General features: G+C 40.7%; 1 protein-coding gene across 1 annotated transcript in view; it reads right to left on the bottom strand.

The window, feature by feature from the left end:
* Positions 1-406: 406 nt before the first annotated feature.
* The window catches only part of COL6A3 (collagen type VI alpha 3 chain), a 143,582-nt gene continuing 120,555 nt past the window's right edge, over positions 407-23,433 (bottom strand). The window contains exons 43-46 of the mRNA XM_077272344.1: positions 19,231-19,401; positions 12,978-13,028; positions 1,518-1,691; positions 407-1,389 (exon numbers count right to left, since the gene is read on the bottom strand). Coding sequence (XP_077128459.1) covers positions 1,349-1,389; positions 1,518-1,691; positions 12,978-13,028; positions 19,231-19,401 — 437 coding nt within the window. The 3' untranslated portion in view covers positions 407-1,348. The remainder of the gene's footprint in view (positions 1,390-1,517; positions 1,692-12,977; positions 13,029-19,230; positions 19,402-23,433) is intronic.

The following is a 23,433-nucleotide window of genomic DNA, read 5'->3' as shown; positions in this document are numbered from 1 at the left end:
AATCTGAGGGCAGCACAGGACCTGTGACACAGATTTCAGTGATGTATCACTTATTAGGCTGTGAGCTGTTGTTTCCATGCAACCAGGAGATTATCACTTCCTGGACCAGAGTGCATGGGAGCTCTAGTCCGACCACGCCCCCTCATCTGATTAGCAGCTCATTGTCAATAGACAAAGTACACAAGAAGCTGTGGTGTGGGCAGGGTTAGCATTCCGAGCTCTGCTACAGGCTACATCTAACAACTCTGATTGTGTCACAACTCCTGCACTTAGTAAACTCAGTGATACATCATTGGAATCAGGGTCTCTTTTCCTACATCATGCTGCCCTCAGATGAGGTAGCAAAAACCTGCTGACAGATTCTCTTTTAGCGTTGGTAGATTGTTAGAAATAACCACACACAGAGTTAAACACCTCTTCATTCTTTATTCAGTCTTTGCATCATCTCCCTTCATTAAAAAAATAAAAACAGACAAAGAAAGTCCAAATTTCAAAATTTATAGCAATTAATTTCCCTACCCCCCAAAGTGTAAAATTACAAATAACAAGAACAGACCCAACCAAAATAAATGTATACCTTTGGATAGCCTGCAATGACTGCGGCTACCTTATTTCGATCCCAAGTGGTAAAACCTAAAGCTTTCAGTCCCTATGATTACCAGACGTGGCCTAAGGAGTACTGCACTGCAATATTTAAAAAGGCCACTCTGGCTAAGAAATGGTTAACACCCGTCACTTTCCGTGGGACGTGCCGTCCTTGCAAAAAAAAAATGACGGTGCCCTGCTGTAAAGAATAGAAAATGAGAGTTTGATAGCCTCTATTAGCAACAAAATGTCGTCTTGTGTTGGCATCGGGGTCTCACAGTTCATTGAAAGAAGTCATGTGGTTAAAAAGTATGGCAGAAAACGGGCTGCAATTCTGGATACTGGAGAAATGAGAAGGGAGCGTTGTTGAAGAAGCAGGTGTTATATAGAGGGGCAGGATGATATCTTAGTGTTAAGACTCTTTAGTTGGGGTTTTGACGTTAAAATTAAAAACCTGACACAGCTGCTGACGGATGGAAGATGAAAGTACCGGTTTAACCCTTTCAGTGCTGCAGAGAGTAGCGCAGCATTGCTCCACATGACGGAACGGACAGGTCTGTGCCGCTAACATTCTACAACACGGAAAGAGTTAATATTTCCAGTACGGTCTTTTCCATTTCCACATATGAATTAGCACCATTTTGATAAAACTTCTGAGCCTCTGTCACCCTATGTGAGGGCAAGATGACGTGGGGCATAGGGTGAGCGGAGGGGCAGTGCATCCTGGGTTATCTCCTTCCGGAAAGGTAAAAATCCAGGACTTTTATGTTCCAATTGCAGAGACTACACTGGGACTCAGAGGTGCTGTGAGGGAATGAAAATAGAAAATGGTGTTACTATTGTGGATTAATATGCATTACAGCATAAATTACAGCATATCTATAAAAGGTATTCTAAAGTTATCGAATGGCTTTCATTAGATCACAACTTACCTGAAATACAAATCTTTTCACATTCTTTCTGTGTGCTGAACCTGTTCTCATTTCCGCCACAGCCGCCATACCAGAAACGGGCACAGCTGTTGGTTTCGGAGTCATAATACCACTTTAGAGCAAACTCCCGACAGGTTCCCTCTTCCTTCGGTAGTTTACAAGCCTCTGGTCCCACTAAGAAAAATACATTTTGGTTTTATGAAAAGCAATTAAAAGTAGGTAAAAGAAAACACAGAATGAAGTGAAAATTGTAGGTGCCAATTTTTACGGTACACGAAAGAAAATTGGAGAGCAAGTGTTTACATTTGTATTGTAAGTGTATAATACTTTATATTCTATTATTTCTCCTCCTGGACTGATCTTGTATTCTCAATTCATGGGTAACATCTATATTCAGTGAAGATAGATTTCCCCATTACAGAGACAGGAGATGACAGCTGGTGCTGATAGCTTATGTGGAGAACTAGGGAGCTAGAGGAAGACACAGACATTCTGCTGCAAGTTCTCCTGCAACGACAGGACATAGGACTTTATGAGCACCAAATGTCCTCTCCTATCTCAGAAATGCAAAAATCTATTTTCACTCAAGACAGATTTTACACCCGAATTGAGATTTTTGAGAACGAATAATCAGCTCAGGTGAAAAAAGTGGAATTCTCTAACAACATATAGTGAAAATTTTCTTGTTTTCACATGTATGAGAAAAATAAATACAATTATGGTTACTTTTTAAATAATAAAAAAACTGCCTAAAAGAAAAACTGTCTTAACTACTCTTAAGAACCAATCCTAGCAAAGCTTTCATAGTGTTTCAAAGTATAAAATAAAAGCTACACAGAGGTTGGTTTCTAAAGGTTCATGAATCTCCACCATGGTCCTTCATCAAGACCGGTGAGAACATTTTCGATCTTGATGAATCAGAACAATAGTGTCCACCAAGCCAAAGCTTTTACTAATAACCTCACATTGAGAATTAAGAATACTTAAAGAATAGGTTGTTTTTGTTTTTTTTTCATAAAGAGAGTATTATTTATTACAATTAGTATAAGTGAAGATAAGAAACTTTATAATAGATCTGATAAAAGAAATATGCTGCATTCTCCTCCTGGACTGATCTTAGAATCTCAACAGAACAAATATTCCTATTTCTGATTTAGGAGATGACAATTGCTGCTTATAATAGTCTATGGAGGAGGGAGGAGCCAGAGGCAGACACAGACATTCTGCTGCAAGTTCTCCTGAAACCACATTTACACTTTAAGTATTTCTAAAACATAGCCCAATCTAACATTTTTTTAAATATTTATGTGAAAAATTAAGCAGCTCACAAAATGTCAGCCCTTCTATTGTAAAAGGAAAAACGTGACATAGACTCTACAGTTTCATCCCCGGAACTGGTTCTGAAATTTACACTTTGTCACTTTTTAATAATGTTTCTGTGCTATTTTAGACTTAATTATAAGACGACATGTGCTGGCTTCAAATAAAAAGTAACAACAAGCCGTAAAAGCTGCCAATCTTTGAAGATATTAAAGAGAAGAGAAAAAAAACCCTACAGTTTCTCACGCAGTAGTTCAGATGTCTAGATAACATAACGCATGATCATTGGATTTGTTCCAATAGATGTCAAGACCCGTCTGGCAATATATCAGATTTATATCACGAGCACATGTTTGTAGATGGGACTGAGATTACGTCATTATGGGGGTTTTTTTCTGCCTTTCCTACAATGACTGGTTGTTATTTTTAGATTTTTTTTTCACAACCTTCAGCTCTCTAAAAAAAAGATGCTGTCTAATGGCCAAAACTAGTACAAAGCCCCCTACGCAACGAAGGGAATTCTGGGTAATCATGAAGGAACTGCTAAGCAACTGTCTCCTTAATGTGCAGGCGTCTAATGTGACCCAGATGTCCAACTAGCCGGAAATTCTATAGGACTTCAATCAAGATCTTAAGGGTAAAACTGCATCCAAAACAAGGAATTCTGGGTAAAGCCACATATGGCGTCAAGGCTTAATGTGACAAATTTATAGCTGTAGGCTTATGTATGCCTAATAACAGCGTATAGGCTTCAAAACAGAAGAACGAGTAGGCCTTTTCTCATGGGACAAGAGCCTATTAAATGGTTTATGACTTCATTTATACGTGGTCTATAATTAAGGAGTGTTCGCAAAAGGCGCCCAACTATTCACTGGATGCTCCCGCTATAGTTCTTTATTTCATACATTGATGATGGAAGAATGATGAAAATATTGTCTCTGTTCTTGCCACGATACATGTCCAGAAGAATGGTCTAATTGGCCCAAATGTCAAACTTGCACTCTGTCATCATCAAATTTCCTTTTTTTACTAAATCTTTATAATTGGGCTATACAACATTAATCTTAAGATGTTTTTAAAGGGAGTCTTTGAATCCAAGGAAAAAGTCTGAGTAAAGAGGACACCAACCGGCGGGTGAATAGAGCGAATGATTGGGATATCGCGAATGTTCAGATTTTGAAACTGTTTATTGGTCTAAATGGCCAACGTGGTTCAAGTGTGTAATGCTCTCACACATACAATAAATTCCTACCCTACTTAAAATACTTTCAATTTGCCACATAATCTAATGTTAAGAGGCGCTTTTCCTAAAAACAGCTGAATCTTAGGTTAAAGATGTCCTTTTAGAAAGCAGATAAAGACAAACATATTTTAGTTGTTTTTTTCCAATTTTAGTTGTTTTTTTTCATTGCACACTTCAGTGAGTAAATGAATAACAAGGTTTCCTTATTAAAACAGAAAATAATTAATTTAATATATATATATATATATATATATATATATATATATATATATATATATATATATATATATATATATATATATATATATATATATATATATATATATATGTTTCTATTTTTTTCTAAATGCATTCCTCTTGATTGATTTTTGGTTTCTATGATAATAAAATGAATACATATATAAGTAAATAATTAAATATAATTTATGGATTGACCTGGAAATTAGTAATAATGCAATATAGTTTTGTCTATGTTTTTAAACTTCTCTTATTAAATTTATGATCCCATTTTGATTTGTCATTTAATTGCTTGTGGATACCAGACCTTGGAACTTATAAGTTTCCTTAATATTTAGATTCCCCAATTGTTTCTATAGGGATAACCCTTATATTGGAGAAATCTTTATTATGTTCCTATTGTAGATGTTTGGATACACTTTGTAAAAGAAAACCTTTGTTTGTATCAGACCTGTGTTTGTTAATACTGGCTCTTACAGTTTGTTTCATACATCCGATATGTTGGAGCCCGCTACTGCTGTTTAGTAAATGTTTTATAAATGACAAAGAGCAGCTTATATGATATTTGATTTTTTTATCTGCTACCTTAGTGGAGGTTTTTTCCATGAAACTTGCAATCACAAAATGACTGTGCCAACCAAGCACACTTTGCGGTACACCTTTTCACCTTCTTGTTTTCCATCTATTTCAGACCTCCTCTGGATTCTGTAAAGCCGGAACTGTCAATCCATAATTAGAGAACAGAGATAGATAGAAAACAAGTCCTTTTGAAGAACATGTCCTTTTGGTAAAAAAAACCAAATAGAATAAATGATCTGTTGTTGTATCAGTAATGTTGATGGAAGCATGATTATTATGGGGTCCATCTCGGTGTCATTATTTAGAAAGAAAAAAATGTTCGGCAGGATTTTTTTCTACTGTGAATCCATATAATTATCAATAATGCTTCCGTTTATATAACTGACGCATTAGATTATTTGTTCCTAAAATGGAACAGACACATGGTAACCAAACTATTTGATAATTTCAGTGTATCTCAAAATAATATTTTTGGCCTTTTGTTTTCTGTTTTGTTTTTTTTTAACCAAATATGTGCCTTTAAAAATAAATAAATAAATAAATAAACATATATATTTATTTATTACTGGTTACTTTTCTATATACTGTGCTCTGGACTTAATTAATGCTGAACTGTACATGGGAGTATGAAATTGTGTAATAGTTTTTATTTTTCCTAAAATGTTGACAGATGTGGCCACAGTGATATAGCTACTTCTCAATAATCTAATTGGTTTTATATATATATATAAAACTATGTCATTTAGAACTTTGCAGCTTGACATAGTTGCCGTGGACACCTCTCACATTTTGTGACGTAAAATTCATATCCTATACCCTGCGCACACCCAAAAAGTTATTTTGCATTTAGACAAGCTGAGAATCTGTGGGCGAGTGTTCGTAAGAGCTCTCGTTCGTGATTATCAGTCTGTAAGGATGTGCTTCCAATAACATAATGTATGGGAACAACATATTCGTACTAATGACTATTCTGTTCCCATCAGTACTCATTAATAAGCTTTATTTCACATGGGGCAAAAGTTTAGCCTTGTATCAAAGTACCGCTGACAAAGCAACGCGTCTTGTTGGTGTCCCATAAAGATCAAAAGATTGGTCCGAGCACACTACTAATATAATGTTGGGCTACGTTCCCATGATCAGCAAGTAGCAGCACTTTGGATGTAACGCATGTTCGCTGCATCCAAAGTGCTGCCGTCTATTGAACACAGGAGAATCCGCACGTGTTCACTGAACCGTGCGGATTCACTGCGTCTGATACATGCTATGGGTGAAATTTGTGTTGCGGAAACTAACATCTCCGCAAGAGAAATTGACATACTGCATTCTGGAGAGAAGCGCCACATGTCCGTCTCCATGGGTGAACCGCAAGCGTCTGTGCACGCATAGTGGACATGGGTTTTCTTGAAATCCCATCCGCTATGCTGTAACATTTGGTCGTTGCGATTCCTGATCGTGGACACGTGCCCTTAAGGGTGCGATGCATTCAAACACTGAAACTCTCTACAGAACATACCGTGGAATAAAGAAAGTATGTACACCTACAATTGGACAACAGGAATAATTTAATCTTTATTTATCCAATAAGCACCTCACAAAATTTGTCTTTTTAATGCTTTTTCAATTCTGTGAGGAAATGTGACAAGTCAACTAGCTGCAAGTGAATTAGCCTCACATGAAACTGCAGATCCAGTTGAAAAATCCACTGGCCACCCTTTTGCTACATTTTGACAATTTACCTGACGCTGCTAATTAATTATTATTATTATTAGTCAGCCACCAAATTATGCAATAAATCAATAAAAATAAATTGAAATGGCTCATGCCAACTATTGTAACAAATGGTTCTCTAAATTCATCACAAATCCACTTTCAATGACATTTCCATTCTCAGAATTATTTAAGTCCTTCACGAGAAGCATCGTAAGTAGTGTTGAGCGATACCTTCCGATATTTGAAAGTATCGGTATCGGATTGTATCGGCCGATATCCGAAAAATATCGGATATCGCCGATACCGATACCCGATACCAATACAAGTCAATGGGACACAAATATCGGAAGTGATCCTGGATGGTTCCCAGGGTCTGAAGGAGAGGAAACTCTCCTTCAGGCCCTGGGATCCATACTCATGTGTAAAATAAAGAATAAAAATTAAAAATAGGGATATACTCACCCCTCCGGCGGACCCTGGACCTAGCGGTGTTAACCGGCAGCCTCCGTTCCTAAGAATGAGCGAGTGAAGGACCTTCGATGACGTGGCGGCTTGTGATTGGTCATGTGACCGCTCACGCGACCAATCACAAGACCGCGATGTCATTGCAGGTCCTTCACTCGCTCATTCTTAGGAACGGAGGCTGCCGGTTGCAGCGGTTACAACCAGGGCGCGTCAGAGGGTGAGTATATCCCTATTTTTTATTTTTATTCTTTATTTTACACATGAATATGCATCCCGATCTCGATTCCCGATATCGCAAAAATATCGGAACTCGGTATCGGAATTCCGATACCGCAAATATCGGCCGATACCCAATACTTGCGGTATCGGAATGCTCAACACTAATCGTAAGTAATTAGTAGAGCCCCTTTGGCTATTATGACCTGCTACAAGCATGATGCATCCCCGGACACCAGCTGCTGGGATTGTTTCTGGTCAATCTTAGCCCATTTTTCACAGGCATTGGCCTCCAGCTCACTAATAGTTTTGTTGTTTGTGTTCTGCGATTGCCTTCTTCAAAGATTTTTTATGGAGTTTAAGTCAGTAGACTGTGATGGTCAATCCAGAATCTTTCTAGACTTCTGAAATCATGCCTTGGTGGACTTTGTGGTTTAACTGGGATAATTATCCTCTTGGAATGTCTTATAACACCCAAACTTGTAGACAGTATTCTACATAATACATTAGCAGAGCTAAGGAAGATTTCACCTATTATGAAGGCCACTGCTAACTTAAAAAACTTCAACTGTCTTATTTCTGTCTAAAATATTTTTCTGCATGCAGTTTGTTTAAACTAATTCTACACTATCTTTACTCTCCTAGATATTGCAAATGTATTTTTCTTTGCCACCCAAAAAACAGCATTGATACAATAACCTAAACATCAGCCTCCTCACAGAAGACATCATGTTTTCCTCTAGGACATCTTGATACTTGCTTGAATCCACCTTGCCTTGCACACCCTGTAGTATTCTGTCATCAGAGGAAGCAAAGCAGTCCCAGAGCATCACTGAACCACCATGCTTCATTGTAGGCAGTGTGTTCTCTTTAATGTATGCTTCATTCTTCCTCCTCTTGACTGCTAAAAATTCCAGTTTTATTTTATTGCTCCATACAATAGAATCTGAAAACCTCTGTATGCTTATTAGAACCGATTTTTCTTGTGCTTTTGGGACAGTAGAGGTTTACATTTTGCTATGAAGATATAGAGAACATCAGTGTATAAAATGCACCTTACTGTGCAATCTGAAACATCAGTGCCTGCTGCAACACTATATTGCTAAAGGTATTCTGTAGTGACGTGAAGGTTTTTGACCACCTGCCTCCCCAGAAACCTCATGGTAATATCTTTCTCTTTCTGCCATGTCCAGATAGCGTAGTCAATCTTTCTTTAACTTTAAACTTGCAAACTATGCCTCCAACTGCAGTATATCTCTAGGAACATTCAATGCCTTTCTTTATCATTTTGTATCCATTCCCTAGTTTATGCATGGTAACAATCTCTTCCACTAACTTTTTTGCGCTACTCTCTTGACCACCCAAGAATATTAGTGAACTGGAGGCCATTGTATATGAGAAATGGGCTAAGATTCCTCAGGACAGCTGGTTTCTGGCTCTGCATCATATTTCCAACAGGTCATAAAAGCCAAAGATGCTCAGCTAAATACTAAAGATGCTTATCATGAAGAGGTTGAAAAATTCCACAGTGGTCACTAAAGGGAAATTTTGTACTGAGTTTGGAGAAAACAATTGTTATATTAGTCATATTGGTCTATTCCAATTATTCTCGTTTCATCGGTTTGTTGTAAACAGCAGAAAGTTGGAAATTTTTGCTAAACTTAATTGGCAATGAAAGTTAAATAATTATGATTGTAGCTGTGGTTTTTGCTCTTGTTTGGGTGTTTTCTATCAAATATTTGGTAAAAACCTTGTTTTTAGTGAAGTATAGTTTCATAACTGGAGAAATCCCAACATGTAGAAGCACAAATATCAAAAGTTGAATGAATCAATGCATTTATTTGAAGCAACTTGTGCGTAGATGATAGATGATGGGATGACCATCAAAACTGCAAATCATCTAGTTACTAAAAGTAATTACCTCTGCCTGCTCTCATGTAAAATCTGTCTCTATGGCCAAGAATCCAAAACAGATTACTGGAAGTGGTCAGAACTTGGGTGGATGCCATACAAAAACATTATTCTTGGTAAATAACATCCTTTGCATCTTTGATTGCATTGTAAGTCTTAGCTGTTTCAGTGACGATTTAAGTATTGGTTCTCTTTCTATGTTGAAACTCATTCCTGTTTTGGTTAAAAATAATATTAAGTTCTCCTTGGTATTATTTTCTCCAAAACTGGAATGAGCCCCAGCATAGAAAGAGAACCAATACTCAAAACATGATTTTTGCAAAGCAGTTACATTATTTTCCGCATAATTAAGAAAATACACAATAATGGCAATAAAATGGGCAATAGTTCTGGCAGGATATTTAGGCTATTTCACAATTTACATGGCCAAGCCAACTTTTGTGGCCTTTCTGCAGTGTTGGCTACATGATTGCCCCTCCGCTCACATATGCTCGTTGTATCCCAAGTATCGAACACTCACATATGCTTCAGTTTATTTTTTTTATTAAGTTTGCATCTGTTTGGGACCAAGTAACATTCGAAAACTGAAAACAGATCCGTGAATCATTTTAATAAAATATTTTAGGGAAAAAAAACACACTGCAGACTCACATATGTGTACTGTATTATGTTTGTGAAAACATTTTCCATGACTTGGGAATACATTCCTAGGGAGAGGAGTGGATCTGAAAGAACACTTCTCCACTAAATTTCACAATATGAAGGATTATACGTTTAACTCTGTCACGTCACCTTCCATAAGAATTCAAAATGGCCCATACCATTATAAAATAGGACATTAATTTATTTAAATATGTTATCCATATATGCAATTAATAAACAAAGACTAACAAGTCCTGCTGTATAACCTCAGGGTGTAACCTTTGAGGAAAAAAAACATTTCACAGCTAAAAAGTACTACCGTATTTTTCGGTCTATAAGATGCACCGGACCATAAGATGCACCCAGACTGAAAATAGGGAAAAAAATTAAGGCGCACAATGGGGGTCTATCTTACAGTCCAAATTCAGCTTACCGGGTTGGGGGGATTGACAGCGCTGGTGGAGCGAGATCTCAGGGGGTGTTCGGTGGTATGACGCTGCAGGGCAATGATATGATTCCCATCCTAGACTAGTGTGGCAGGTTTGGCGGTGCTCTGTGGTACAGGGGCTTCGCCGTCATTTTCTGAAAGACGGGAGCCCCCCCGCACATCCATCCACATCTGGGAAAATGGCCGCCAGAGGTGGCGCATGCGCAGATGGAGATTTTGGCACCAAGATCTCGTCTCCCGAGATCTCAATCTGTGCATGCGCCATCTCCGGCGGCCATTTTCCCGGAGGCCACTTCATTGCAGCTATGGATGTGCAGGTGCCGTTGCACCACCGAGCATCGCCGAATACTGCTGCACCAGTCTTGGACGGAAGTCACATCATCGCCCTGCAGCCCAGGGCCAACAGAATCCCCCGTCTCCTGCTGCCACCACCACACTCCAGGTAAGTACATTCAAATATAAGATGCACCCCCATTTTCCCCAAAACATTTTTTGGAAAAAAGTGCGTCTTATAGTCCAAAAAATACGGTAAGTCTTAAATTGCCCAGTGGATTAATGAAATGATGTCTGTACACATTAAGACTGAGGAAGGCGCAGCTGAGCCATGGGGAGTACATAGGGCTGACCTCTACTAGATGATCTGTACTTGCCAATAGTTTCAAGTTGCCAGTACAGGTACAAGACAGCAGTTAGTGGTCAGCCATTTGCGGTACCTTAGGCTCGGCTACGAACGTGTAATAGCACCCAATTGTTTTCTCTTTCTTTGGAATGCCCATTTCACACATCTAAAAAGGTTAGTTCTTAGAAATAGGGTCACTCATTTATTTCAGCCATTTCTGATATTTCAGATCATCCCTATTTAAAGGCTATGTACGGCTTGATACACATTTTGTTTATTGATTATTGGCTTCCTAAAGTTATGCAACTTTCTAAATAGTTTGCAGCAAAACGGTAGATATTTTTTTAATGAAGAGTGTTTGTAAATGCTTTATCTAGCTAATCTAGAGTAATCTGCAAAACTGTTACAAATCCATCAGCTCTCCTTCTCCTGGTTCTGATATTTTGGCTCCCTCTGCTCTCCCCTCCCTTCTCTCAATGTTAAAGATAGCAGGAGGGAAAGAGAGGGGTTGTACCCAGATCTTCAGTGGAGAGAGTGGAAAGTATTTACAGTTTTATGGAGAGCAGAGAATAAAGGCTATATACAAAGAGGAAAGCACGAGGGAGGAAATGAGTGCAGTTCTGGAGTTGTGCTGATATATGGAAGCAAGTGAAGACCGCAGCACTCTGGATACACGGAGAGATTACAGTCAGCCTTTAAATAAACAGAAGTAAGCTGCAAATGTCAGAATCTTATATGTCATCCTGGACAATACCTTTATAAATCATCAATTCCACATCGATGGGAGTTTGAGTCTCAGTATCCGCCTTGATCAGCTAAATAAAGGGCCCGAAGTGGCCAAGAGTTGACAGTGTTCTATACATTGTGTAGTAGCCATGATTGGTACAACTCTCTCCCATCCACTTGAAGAGGAAAGCACAGCAGTACCATTCATGGCTGTACCACAATTTTGACCTATTTTAAGAATAATTCACAAAAAAAGTCCCAGTAAAACCCTTAAAAGAGGACCCATCACTTGCCATAATTATATATATTTTTTTAACTGCTGATGCTTTCTGGAATTATTATTTTCTTTTGTTCTTGCGCTTCTCCATTCCTTAGATATGGACCCCACTTTCCTGTATGTAAATCTAGTCTTTTTAAGCCAAAGGCGCGTGGTCATGAGTTCTTATCTATGGTCGTCTTCTTGAAAACCATGCTCAGTTGGCGTGAGATGGAGATGTGTATACAGGGAATAGTGGACCATGTCTCGGAAACAGAAAGGTGTTGGAACAAAAAATAAACCATGCCAGATTCAAGTGAGCAGTGGCATCTATATCAGGTAAAAAAATACATGTTTATGGAAAGTGGCAGGTCTTCTTTAAAGGGAATCTGTCACCAGGTTCTTGCAACCTAATCTGAGGGAAGAGAGATTATCATTGCAGGACTAGTTGGGCTGTTACCAAGTTGTCCTCTATATGTACGAGCTCTGTATAGCCCCGCCCCATCAGTGATTGGCAGCTTTCTGCCTATGCACAGTGAAAATAGAAAGCTGCCAATCAGTGGTGTGGGCGGGGTTATTCAGAGCTCAGCAGTCAGAGAATTGGGAGATCAGCAGCAGATAAAACTTTAAATCAAAACTGGAGCAATTAGCAAAGTAAGTGACAAATCACTGGAATCGGGATCTCAGATGGGGAAGCCAAAAACTGGTGACATATTCTGTTCAAGTTTAAATTTTTCTTATATTCATTTTGCTTTCAAACTTTCTTCATTATTTTAAATGTGTATTACAAAGCACACGCTTTTTCTGAGGTACACCATTGAAGTTAAATCATCTAGTAGTGGCCAGTGGCCACTATGCATATATATATATATATATATATATATATAAAAAAAAAAAACTAATTATGTCTCTGGTCACAAGATTGAGGTTTAAAGTGGTCACTGACTGATGCCTTTCTTGAAGGTAAAATCCATAAACACTGCATCTTTAATTGACAATTGTCCTCTTTTGAAAAAGTTGAGCTCTTTCTGGGTGAATCCTTCTGCGTCTGAACATTGACCTCCTGGCTGGACGGCGGCTGAAATTACCTGCAATTGCTTTCGATTCCAGCGTTGGAAGTTGCATAGTTTTCTCAACAGCTAAAAAGAAATTAAAATAGGATTGAATTCCCGGAATATTAAATCAAACACAGGGGGAAAAAAATAGATAATAGTTAGACGTCCGGTTAAATGATGGCTTTGTGGAAGAAGGATTCATTGAAACATTTCGAAAGAAAGCAAATATCACGTTACATGGAGAACCTAGGAAACGGTAAGAAATGGTGGTTTGTTAGAAGAATACAAAATGGAGCAGCACCTACGCCTACGCCGACTGTTGTAAGATGACTTTTCAGAAATTCTATTTTGGGCTCATGGACATTACAGAATTATGTTCCCATAGCCTTTATGGCCGTGCCATGAGCCGCAGAGACTTAGGTAGGAATATATTGTCCCCTAGGACTGGCTGTCGGGATAGTTGTTACTTGATAAGTGTGCAGTGGTCTAGTGTATGTTCTCTCTTTATCTACAAAGTTAGGGTTGTAATGTGATATCTCGGAAAGATTGTCTTAATTGAAATAATTAAATTGTTTATTAAAGACAAAACTTTATTCCTATATTAGGCCATGTTCACACGTTGCATTTTTGCAGCATTTTTTTATGCCAATTTTCAGCTGCTTACAAAAAGCAGGTTTTGCTTAGTTTTTCTTACTTTTTTTTACTGCGTTCTTGTTCGGGTGCATTTGTCTGTTGGGCATGCTGATAAAGTTTAATGCACAAAAAAAAGAAAAATTCAACTTCATTAGGTTTTGTCACCAAAAACGCAGCAAAACCAGATACCTGGGTTTTGTTCAGCGTTTTTGCAGCCTTTTTAGCACCAGCCATTGCTTTCAATGGGTGAAAAACGCTGAATGAAGTGACAAGCTGCATTTTGCGAAAACCAAGCTCTTATGACAAAACGGTCACGAAAAAAAAAACAATGTGTGTGCATGAGATTTCTGAAATCTCATAGACTTTGCAAGGTACTGTGAAAAGCAGCTGAAAATTTGCATTAAAAAAACACTGCAAAAAAAGCAGCATGTGAACATAGCCTTCAAATATTCCTCCTAATAGATAATACAGGTACAAATTACACGTTTCACCCCTTCTTGATACTTGGGGTTCATCAGGGGACACAAAATTAATTCTTGAGATCATCCATGATTCCATTCACTTTGTGCACAAGTGGCTGATGGAGAATGCCATGGATATTACCATTGTTGACATCCTTCAGGCAACAAGGAGAATAGAATCATGGATGATCCCAAGTGTTCTGCTTTGGTCCCCTGATGAAACCTAAGTATCGGGAAGGGGGGACACTCAGTCATGTCGGTATTTTCCATTTGGGGGATATTTTAGTAGAAGAAGAAGAATAAAGAATTGTTTTTAATAGATGATTTATTTATTTCTCATAAGCGAAATATTAACTACGGTACTTAATATTTTTTATAAGTGAGCTCAAAAAGATCACAGATAAAAGTTTACTGGTTTGTATACTGATGCAAATACTTTAACACCTCAAGGGTCCAATTTGTAACCCATGCAATAAAATGCCACAAACTGGGAAATGTACAAAGAAGTTAGAAGCACAACTAATGTTATTGGAAGGAGATAACCTAAGGAGCACTTTAAGAGCATGACAAGTATACAGGCACAAAAGTGGTTTATAACATTTGGATATACATTGGGATTCCAGCCAAGACAGATATTTTGCTAGCACTGATGCCGAATTACACTAAGGGTATGTGTCCACGTTCAGGATTGCATCAGGATTTGGTCAGGATTTTCCATCAGTATTTGTAAGCCAAAACCAGGAGTGGAACAATTAGAGGAAAAGTATAAAAGAAACATGTGCACCACTTCTGTATTTATCACCCACTCCTGGTTTTGGCTTACAGATACTGATGGAAAATCCTGGCCAAATCCTGATGCAATCCTGAACGTGGACACATACCCTTATAGGAAATCTGTCAGCCTGTTTTTGCTATATTTTATCTGAGGTAGATGTCTGAGTCACAGATTTCAGCAATGTCTCACTTATTAGGCTATGTGCTGTGTCAATAAAATGAATGTTTTATCAGCAGGAGATTATTGCTACAGGACTACAGCTCAAGTGCGTCCCTGTCCAACTCCGCCCTCACAATGTACATAGAAAGCTGCTAATCAGGGCTGTAGGCGGGGTTAGCTTTTGAGCTCTGCTACATGCAACATCCAAAAACTGATAGTATCACAACCGCTGCACCCAGTTAGCTAAGTGATACATCGCTGGAATCAGGGTCTCTTTTCCAACATTATGCTGCTCTCTGTTGAGGGAGCAAAAACCTGGTGGCATATTCCCTTTAAGTACTTGACCAGGTCAACTAAATCACAGTTTGACTGTTTGTGTAAAGAATAGATCTGAAAAAAGAAAAGCAGGAAAGGGATTTCTATGTAATGTGTTTTGCAGTTTGGTATTCTACTAATTGGTCTATTAATGTGAGATAAATGGGAGCATGACCAACTCTTAAAATTCATAGACTAAGAGAAAAAAATGAGTGATTTCTCTGACATTTTGTTGGTTGATTCTTCAGTTACCAGGTTCTGGAAATATTTTATCTTTCAGAAATGTTGCTATTCTCGTGAATCTGGCATTTTTGCAGTTTTTTTGATTATTTTGTCTGTCTGTTCCTAAAATATGGTTCTCTACCTTGTATGAAAATCTAGTCTTGTTAGCCAAAGGGGATTTACTCTTCAAAAAGATACACGCCTACTTGGCTATCAAGACCTGATTTACATACAAGGAAAAGGGGACTACAGTTCGGGAACGGAGAGGCACAGGTAGAAGAAAAACAACCAAGACAGATTCAGGAGAACAGCGGCATTTACACCAGGAAAAAAATATCACATTTTTGGAAAATTACAGGTCCTCGTTAAGAATATGTCTTGAAGCTGGCCATATATTTATTTTCTTCACTCTTTTTTGATTTGCAAAGAAGGACTTTGGCACTGACCTATTAGCTCACAGTATTAAAGTTCAAATATTAAATTTCCATCCGGAATACAAAGATGTTTAATAGCTAGGTTATAATGATGGAGGTTGATTATACAGTACTGTGATAACGTTTCATAGAGGCATGGAACAAATGCTGTGAAATAAGAAGGATCTCAAAAACAAAAGTGTTAATAGTTTATTTTTATCACTTACAAAATGAATGAACAAAAAATAAATCTAAAGACGTATTGATAGGGAATTTAGATTGTGAGCACCAATAGGGACAGTGATGATGATGATGTCTGTAAAGGGCTGCGGAATATGATGGCGCTATATAAAAACGCATAATAAATGCATTAATAAATCAAAGCAATAGTCGTGTGACCGCTCTTTGCTTTCAAAATTGCATCCATCCTTCGAGGTACAATTGCACACTGTTTTTGAATGAATCGCTGTGCTTAGTCTTGCCAAGGTACGAGATCTGTGACGTGAAACTCTCTTCCACAACCTCACCTCTATAGCAGAACTTGGCTGTTCCTCACCGAGTTTTAAGCCTCCTACACAGCTGTTTCTGGTTCAGTTAAACACTGTTTCAAACTGCATATGAAAATGATTATCACTTGTGATGAGCGAGTATACTCGTTACTTGGATTTCCCCGAGCACGCTCAGGTGGTCTCCGAGTATTTTGGCGTGCTCGGAGATTTAGCTTTTGTTGCCGCAGCTGCATGATTTGCGGCTACAGGACAGCCTGAATACATGTGGCGGTTGCCTGTTTGTTAGGGAATCCCACATGTATTCAAGCTAACAGCCGTAAATCATGCAGCTGCGGCGACGAAAACTAAATCTCCGAGCACGCCTAAATACTCTGAGAACACCTGAGCATGCTCGGGAAAACCTGAGTAACGAGTATACTCGCTCATCACTAATTATCACCTCTTAGGTATACAAATATCAAATGATGCCAAACTATAATCCTTCAAAATCTCAGATTTTTGTGCAACAGTACATAGATGAATTAAAGGGAACCTGTCACCCCCAAAATCGAAGGTCAGCTAAGCCCACTGGCATCAGGGGCTTATCTACAGCATTCTGGAATGCTGTAGATAAGCCCCCGATGTATCCTGAAAGATGAGAAAAAGAGGTTAGATTATACTCACCCAGGGGCGGTCCCGCTGCGATCCGGTCCGATGGGTGTCGCGGTCCGGTCCAGGGCCTCCCATCTTCTTACGATGACGTCCTCTTCTTGTCTTCACGCTGCCACTCCGGCGCAGGCGTATTTTGTCTGCCCCGTTAAGGGAAAGGTCAGAGAGGCCCAGCGCCTGCGCACTGCAGTACTTTGCTCTGCCCTCAACAGGGAGGACAAAGTACACCTGCACTGGAGCCGCAGCATAAAGACAAGAAGAGGACGTCATCCTATGAAGATGGGAGGGCCCGGACCGGACCACGGCGCCCATCGGATCGGACCGCCCGCCCGCCCAGGTGAGTATAATCTAACCTCTTTTTCTCATTTTTCAGGATACATCGGGGGCTTATCTACAGCATTACAGAATGCTGTAGATAAGCTCCTGATGCCAGTAGGCTTAGATCACCTTCGATTTTTGGGGTGACAGGTTCCCTTTAATCTGTTTGTAAAGCAAAGTGTGGCCGCATCAATTTGAATTAACTTTATCTTTTATTCATTCATTTTGCATTTTCTTAATTGCTAAAAAATTAACTATTAAAAGGTTTACTTAGGGAGAGAAAAAGGTATTTCAATCTACCTTTAGGCTATGTGCTCACGTTCAGGATTGTTTGCAGAATTTTCCTGATCAAAACCGGACTCCTTTCGCAGGAAATCACGTTTTTTTCACGTTTTTTTCCGGAGCATCCCATTACAATAATATAGCAGCAAATCCGCAGATTTTCTGCAAAATTAATGAACATGCTGCGTTTTTTTCCGCGATGTGTTTTTTTTGTGGAAAAAAACGCAGCATGGGCACAAAAATTGCAGAATGCATTAAAATAATGGGATGCTTAATGTAAGAGTTTTTTAAGCGTTTTTGCAGCAGAAAACCGCCGCAAAAATGCTAAAAAAAGCTAAAAAACCGGAACGTGGGCACATAGCCTCAGTCTAAAGCTATGAAGGCATATAGCCCTTTGCCTGTTCTAAGATGTAACTTCGTGTAATTTTACTATTTTCCATTGTGACCTCGCCTCACAGTTCTCCTGTTGCTCTCCCTTCTGGGATATTACCTCAGAGATCAGGGGACATGGCTAGCATCCTGCTGCTTATAAGCCAAGCCCCCTGAGCAGTCTGTGAAGTCCCACCTACCCCTTACTCTTGCTCTGCTCTGCCTGTCTGCACCTTCACAGCTTGTATGTGACATGTCATTTCCCTCTCCCTGCGTCTTCAGCACTTACTCCATGCTCGTTGACAGGTCACATACAAGCTGTGAAGGTGCAAGCAGGCAATGCAGAATTAGAGAGTGGTGAAGGAGGCATATCACACTCACACAGACTTTCTGAGAGGTGCGACCTTATAGACAGCAGGATGCTCACCATGCCGCCTGATCTTTCACGTAATATACCGAAGGGAGCAGGACCAGTTGTAATGCTTGTGACATGATGTCAAAAAGATAAGTAGTAAAATAACTAGTGATGAGCGAATATACTCGTTACTCGAGATTTCCCGAGCACGCTTGGGTGACCTCCGAGTATTTTTTAGTGCTCGGAGATTTAGTTTTCATCGCTGCAGCTGAATGATTTACATCAGTTAGCCAGCATAAGTACATGTGGGGGTTGCCTGGTTGCTAGGGAATCCCCACATGTAATCAAGCTGGCTAAGAGATGTAAATCATTCAGCTGAGGTGAGGATAACTAAATCTCCGAGCACTAAAAAATACTCAGAGGTCACCCGAGCGTGCTCTGGAAATCTCGAGTAACGAGTATACTCACTCATCACTAAAAATAAATAACTTTAAGTTACGTCTAAGAACATAAAGAGGAGTTTGAACGTCCATACTATTAGACAGAATGTAGATTGAAAAACATTTTTATCTCCCTGGAGTTCCCCTTTAAATACTTATTTTAAAAGCATTCTTATATTTCAGCATTTTTTTTCACACTTATCTAAAACATTTGCACAGAACCATACATAACACGACATGGTACTTCAGAACAACACATTGACCGCTTCCCACCAGCTGTCTGTGATCACTGTGGAATATAAAGCCTGCGGGGTAGAAAGGGCCTTAAACGTTGATGGTTAATAATAGAGAAGAGCGAGCACCATATACCCCATGTCTGATACTTACTTGTCTTTTGACACCTATTGATGCATTCATCTTCAGTGTCAAATCTATTGGCATTGCCACCACACCCACCATACCAAACCTGGGTGCAAATCTTGTCTGTCTTGTCAAAGAACCACTTAACCACATTCTCCTTGCACTGGGTGCCCATGTCCAGATCTAGCTCACATGGATCTGTTAAAGTGGAATTTCAAAAAGTGTGCAGAAAGTTACAAGGTGAACAGGCAGAAACTGGGCATACCCGTGGGTTAACCAAGGGATGTGTAATAGGGTATTCTGCATACATGTGTATCAAAAAAATGTATTAAATAACGGATAGAAAATAGTGGGGAAAGTACAGTGATAATCAGGCTTTAGTGTCTGTTTGATGAGTGCTGCAAACCCAAAGCATCGAGTTTCCGCTAGATGTCAGAATAAAAGAAATAGAGGCGTCTCAGAAGGATGAGCTATAACAGTTATTATGGAGACCACCGTAGTCTATGAGTGAAGGGTTGTACATCAGTGGTGAACAGTCATCATGCCTGCAATTTGTGTATTTTTGCCTATAATAAAGGGTCAAATAATCAGCATATGTAACTCGTTACACAGGCAGAGGTGCAAAACAAAGAAATTAAAATTAAATAAAAATAAAACTGCAAATTTAAGTACAGTAAAATGTGGCCAAATAGCTATCCCTTGGAGAAGACCACCTTTTATCTAGAAAACAGTTCCTATGACAGATTTTAACTTCATTCATATGTAATGTATACTGGGCTCCATGCTTAGGAAAACCAGTTCTCTAGTACATGTAAAATATCCGACAATATAAAGCTTAAAGTCAACTTGACAGATGATACCTGTCTAGTCGGAGTGACCCACCTGTCTGACTAGTCTCTGGTGGCCTCTCCCCACCTGCTTCCCTAGAGCAACAGCTCTCTCCCTGTGCCTGCATGTAGGCAGAGAGCTGTCACTCCAGGGCAGCTGGCGGGGAGAAGCCGCCGGAGACTAGTCAGACAGGTGGGTTCCTGGCGCCTTCTCCCCCCTTCTGCCCTGGAGTGATAGGTATCTGCCTACATTCAGGTACAGGGAGAGAGCTGTCACTCCAGGGCAGCAAGCAGGGAGAAGCCACCAGAGACTAGTCAGACAGGTGGGTTCCCGGCACCTTCTCCCCCCCTACTGCCCTGGAGTGATAGGTATCAGCCTACATTCAGGTACAGGGAGAGAGCTGTCACTCCAGGGCAGCAGGCGGGGAGAAGCCGCCGGAGACTAGTCAGACAGGTGGGTTCCCGGCACCTTCTCCCCCCCTACTGCCCTGGAGTGATAGGTGTCTGCCTACATTCAGGTACAAGGAGAGAGCGGTCACTCCAGGGCGGCAGGTGGGGAGAAGTTGCCGGAGACTAGTCAGGCAGGTGGGTTCCCGGTGCCTTCTCCCCCCTACTGCCCTGGAGTGATAGGTATCTGCCTACATTCAGGTACAGGGAAAGATCTGTCACTCCAGGGCGGCAGGCGGTAAGAAGCCGCTGGAGACTAGTCAGGCAGGTGGGTTCCCGGCGCCTTCTCCCCCCTACTGCCCTGGAGTGATAGGTGTCTGCCTACATTCAGGTACAGGGAAAGATCTGTCACTCCAGGGTGGCAGGCGGTAAGAAGCCGCCGGAGACTAGTCAGACAGGTGGGTTCCTGGTGCCTTCTCCCCCCTACTGCCCTGGAGTGATAGGTATCTGCCTACATTCAGGTACAGGGAGAGAGCTGTCACTCCAGGGCAGCAAGCAGGGAGAAGCCACCAGAGACTAGTCAGACAGGTGGGTTCCCGGCACCTTCTCCCCCCCTACTGCCCTGGAGTGATAGGTATCTGCCTACATTCAGGTACAGGGAGAGAGCTGTCACTCCAGGGCAGCAGGCGGGGAGAAGCCGCCGGAGACTAGTCAGACAGGTGGGTTCCCGGCACCTTCTCCCCCCCTACTGCCCTGGAGTGATAGGTGTCTGCCTACATTCAGGTACAAGGAGAGAGCGGTCACTCCAGGGCGGCAGGTGGGGAGAAGTTGCCGGAGACTAGTCAGGCAGGTGGGTTCCCGGCGCCTTCTCCCCCCTACTGCCCTGGAGTGATAGGTATCTGCCTACATTCAGGTACAGGGAAAGATCTGTCACTCCAGGGCGGCAGGCGGTAAGAAGCCGCCAGAGACTAGTCAGGCAGGTGGGTTCCCGGCGCCTTCTCCCCCCTACTGCCCTAGAGTGATAGGTATCTGCCTACATTCAGGTACAGGGAGAGAGCTGTCACTCCAGGGCAGCAAGCAGGGAGAAGCCACCAGAGACTAGTCAGACAGGTGGGTTCCCGGCACCTTCTCCCCCCCTACTGCCCTGGAGTGATAGGTATCTGCCTACATTCAGGTACAGGGAGAGAGCTGTCACTCCAGGGCAGCAGGCGGGGAGAAGCCGCCGGAGACTAGTCAGACAGGTGGGTTCCCGGCACCTTCTCCCCCCCTACTGCCCTGGAGTGATAGGTGTCTGCCTACATTCAGGTACAAGGAGAGAGCGGTCACTCCAGGGCGGCAGGTGGGGAGAAGTTGCCGGAGACTAGTCAGGCAGGTGGGTTCCCGGCGCCTTCTCCCCCCTACTGCCCTGGAGTGATAGGTATCTGCCTACATTCAGGTACAGGGAAAGATCTGTCACTCCAGGGCGGCAGGCGGTAAGAAGCCGCCGGGGACTAGTCAGGCAGGTGGGTTCCCGGCGCCTTCTCCCCCCTACTGCCCTGGAGTGATAGGTGTCTGCCTACATTCAGGTACAGGGAAAGATCTGTCACTCCAGGGTGGCATAATAATAGATTATGGCTGCACACATCTGTGCTAAAATAAGGAAGTTTGAAATATAAGGAATAGGAATAGCATAACGGCTTATGAACTTTATGAACAAACATGAGATTTTAGCACAAGATTTGGCCAAATATTGTGAGCCCATTCACCAACGACAAGGTAATCTCAGATTGAATGGGTAACTACACTGCCTGCCTGGTGTGAACACTTACCTATGGTCTCTGAGCTACTGCCCAATGTGAACACATGCTTGTGGCTAATGACATGATAAAGCCTTCTTATATAGGGAGGCTCAGAACCAATAGTGTTAAGATGTAATTAAAAATCACAGGTATGGTGAAGGGCGGGACGTTCAAGTCAGAAAATAGTATATAGTAAAAATAAGTAAACTGACTGAACAATATATATAATAATTATAAATGCTGGTGTATGTATTTTTTGGCTATGCACCAGCATTTATAATTATTATATATATTGTTCAGTCAGTTTACTTAGGCTGGTTTCACACTTGCGTTTTTATCTGCATGCGTTTTTAAAAAAACGCATGTGTGAAAAACGCATGTAAACGCGGTAAAACGCATGCGTTTTTTAGACGCATGCGTTTTTATAGAAAAACACAAGAAAACACAAGAAAACACAAGAAAAAACAAGAAAACCCTAACCCTACCCCTACCCCTAACCCTAACCCTAAACGTGACTGAAATACGTGGCACTGAAATACGTGCAACTGAAATACGTGGTACTTAAATACGTGGCACTTAAATACGTGGCACGTGGCACTTAAATACGTGGCATGTGGCACTTAAATACGTGGCACGTGGCACTTAAATACGTGGCAATATGACTGTCAGAAAATGTTCATTAAACGGTTAGGGGTGAGGTTAGGGGTAGAGTTAGGGTTAGGGTTTGGATCCCTTTATCACCTTGATGGTGGTGGGTGGCTTTTCAGTGTGTTTTCTGGTTTTTTTCTATAAAAACGCATGCGTTTTTAGCGCAAACAAACGCATGTGCTTAAAAACGCATGCGTTTACATAGACAGCAATGCATTTTTTTGCCGCGAAAAAACGCATGCGTTTTTTCGCGGCAAAAAAACGCGCAAGAAAATACTGCAGGTAGCATTTTTGAAAATGAACGCATGCAGACAAAAAACGCATGCGTTTGAAAACGCGACCAAACACATGTGCAAAAAAACGCATGCGTTTTCAATGTTAAATATAGGAAAAAAAAACGTATGCGTTTTTTGTGCAAAAAACGCTGCAGACAAAAACGCAAGTGTGAAACCAGCCTTATTTTTACTATATACTATTTTCTGACTTGAACGTCCCGCCCTTCACCATACCTGTGATTTTTAATTACATCTTAACACTATTGGTTCTGAGCCTCCCTATATAAGAAGGCTTTATCATGTCATTAGCCACAA

This window comes from Ranitomeya variabilis, chromosome 7 (assembly GCF_051348905.1).
Source record: "Ranitomeya variabilis isolate aRanVar5 chromosome 7, aRanVar5.hap1, whole genome shotgun sequence".
Classification (NCBI taxonomy): Eukaryota; Metazoa; Chordata; class Amphibia; order Anura; family Dendrobatidae; genus Ranitomeya; species Ranitomeya variabilis.
The sequence above is the reverse complement of the archived record's forward strand: the minus strand, read 5'-3'. Positions and strand labels throughout refer to the sequence as shown.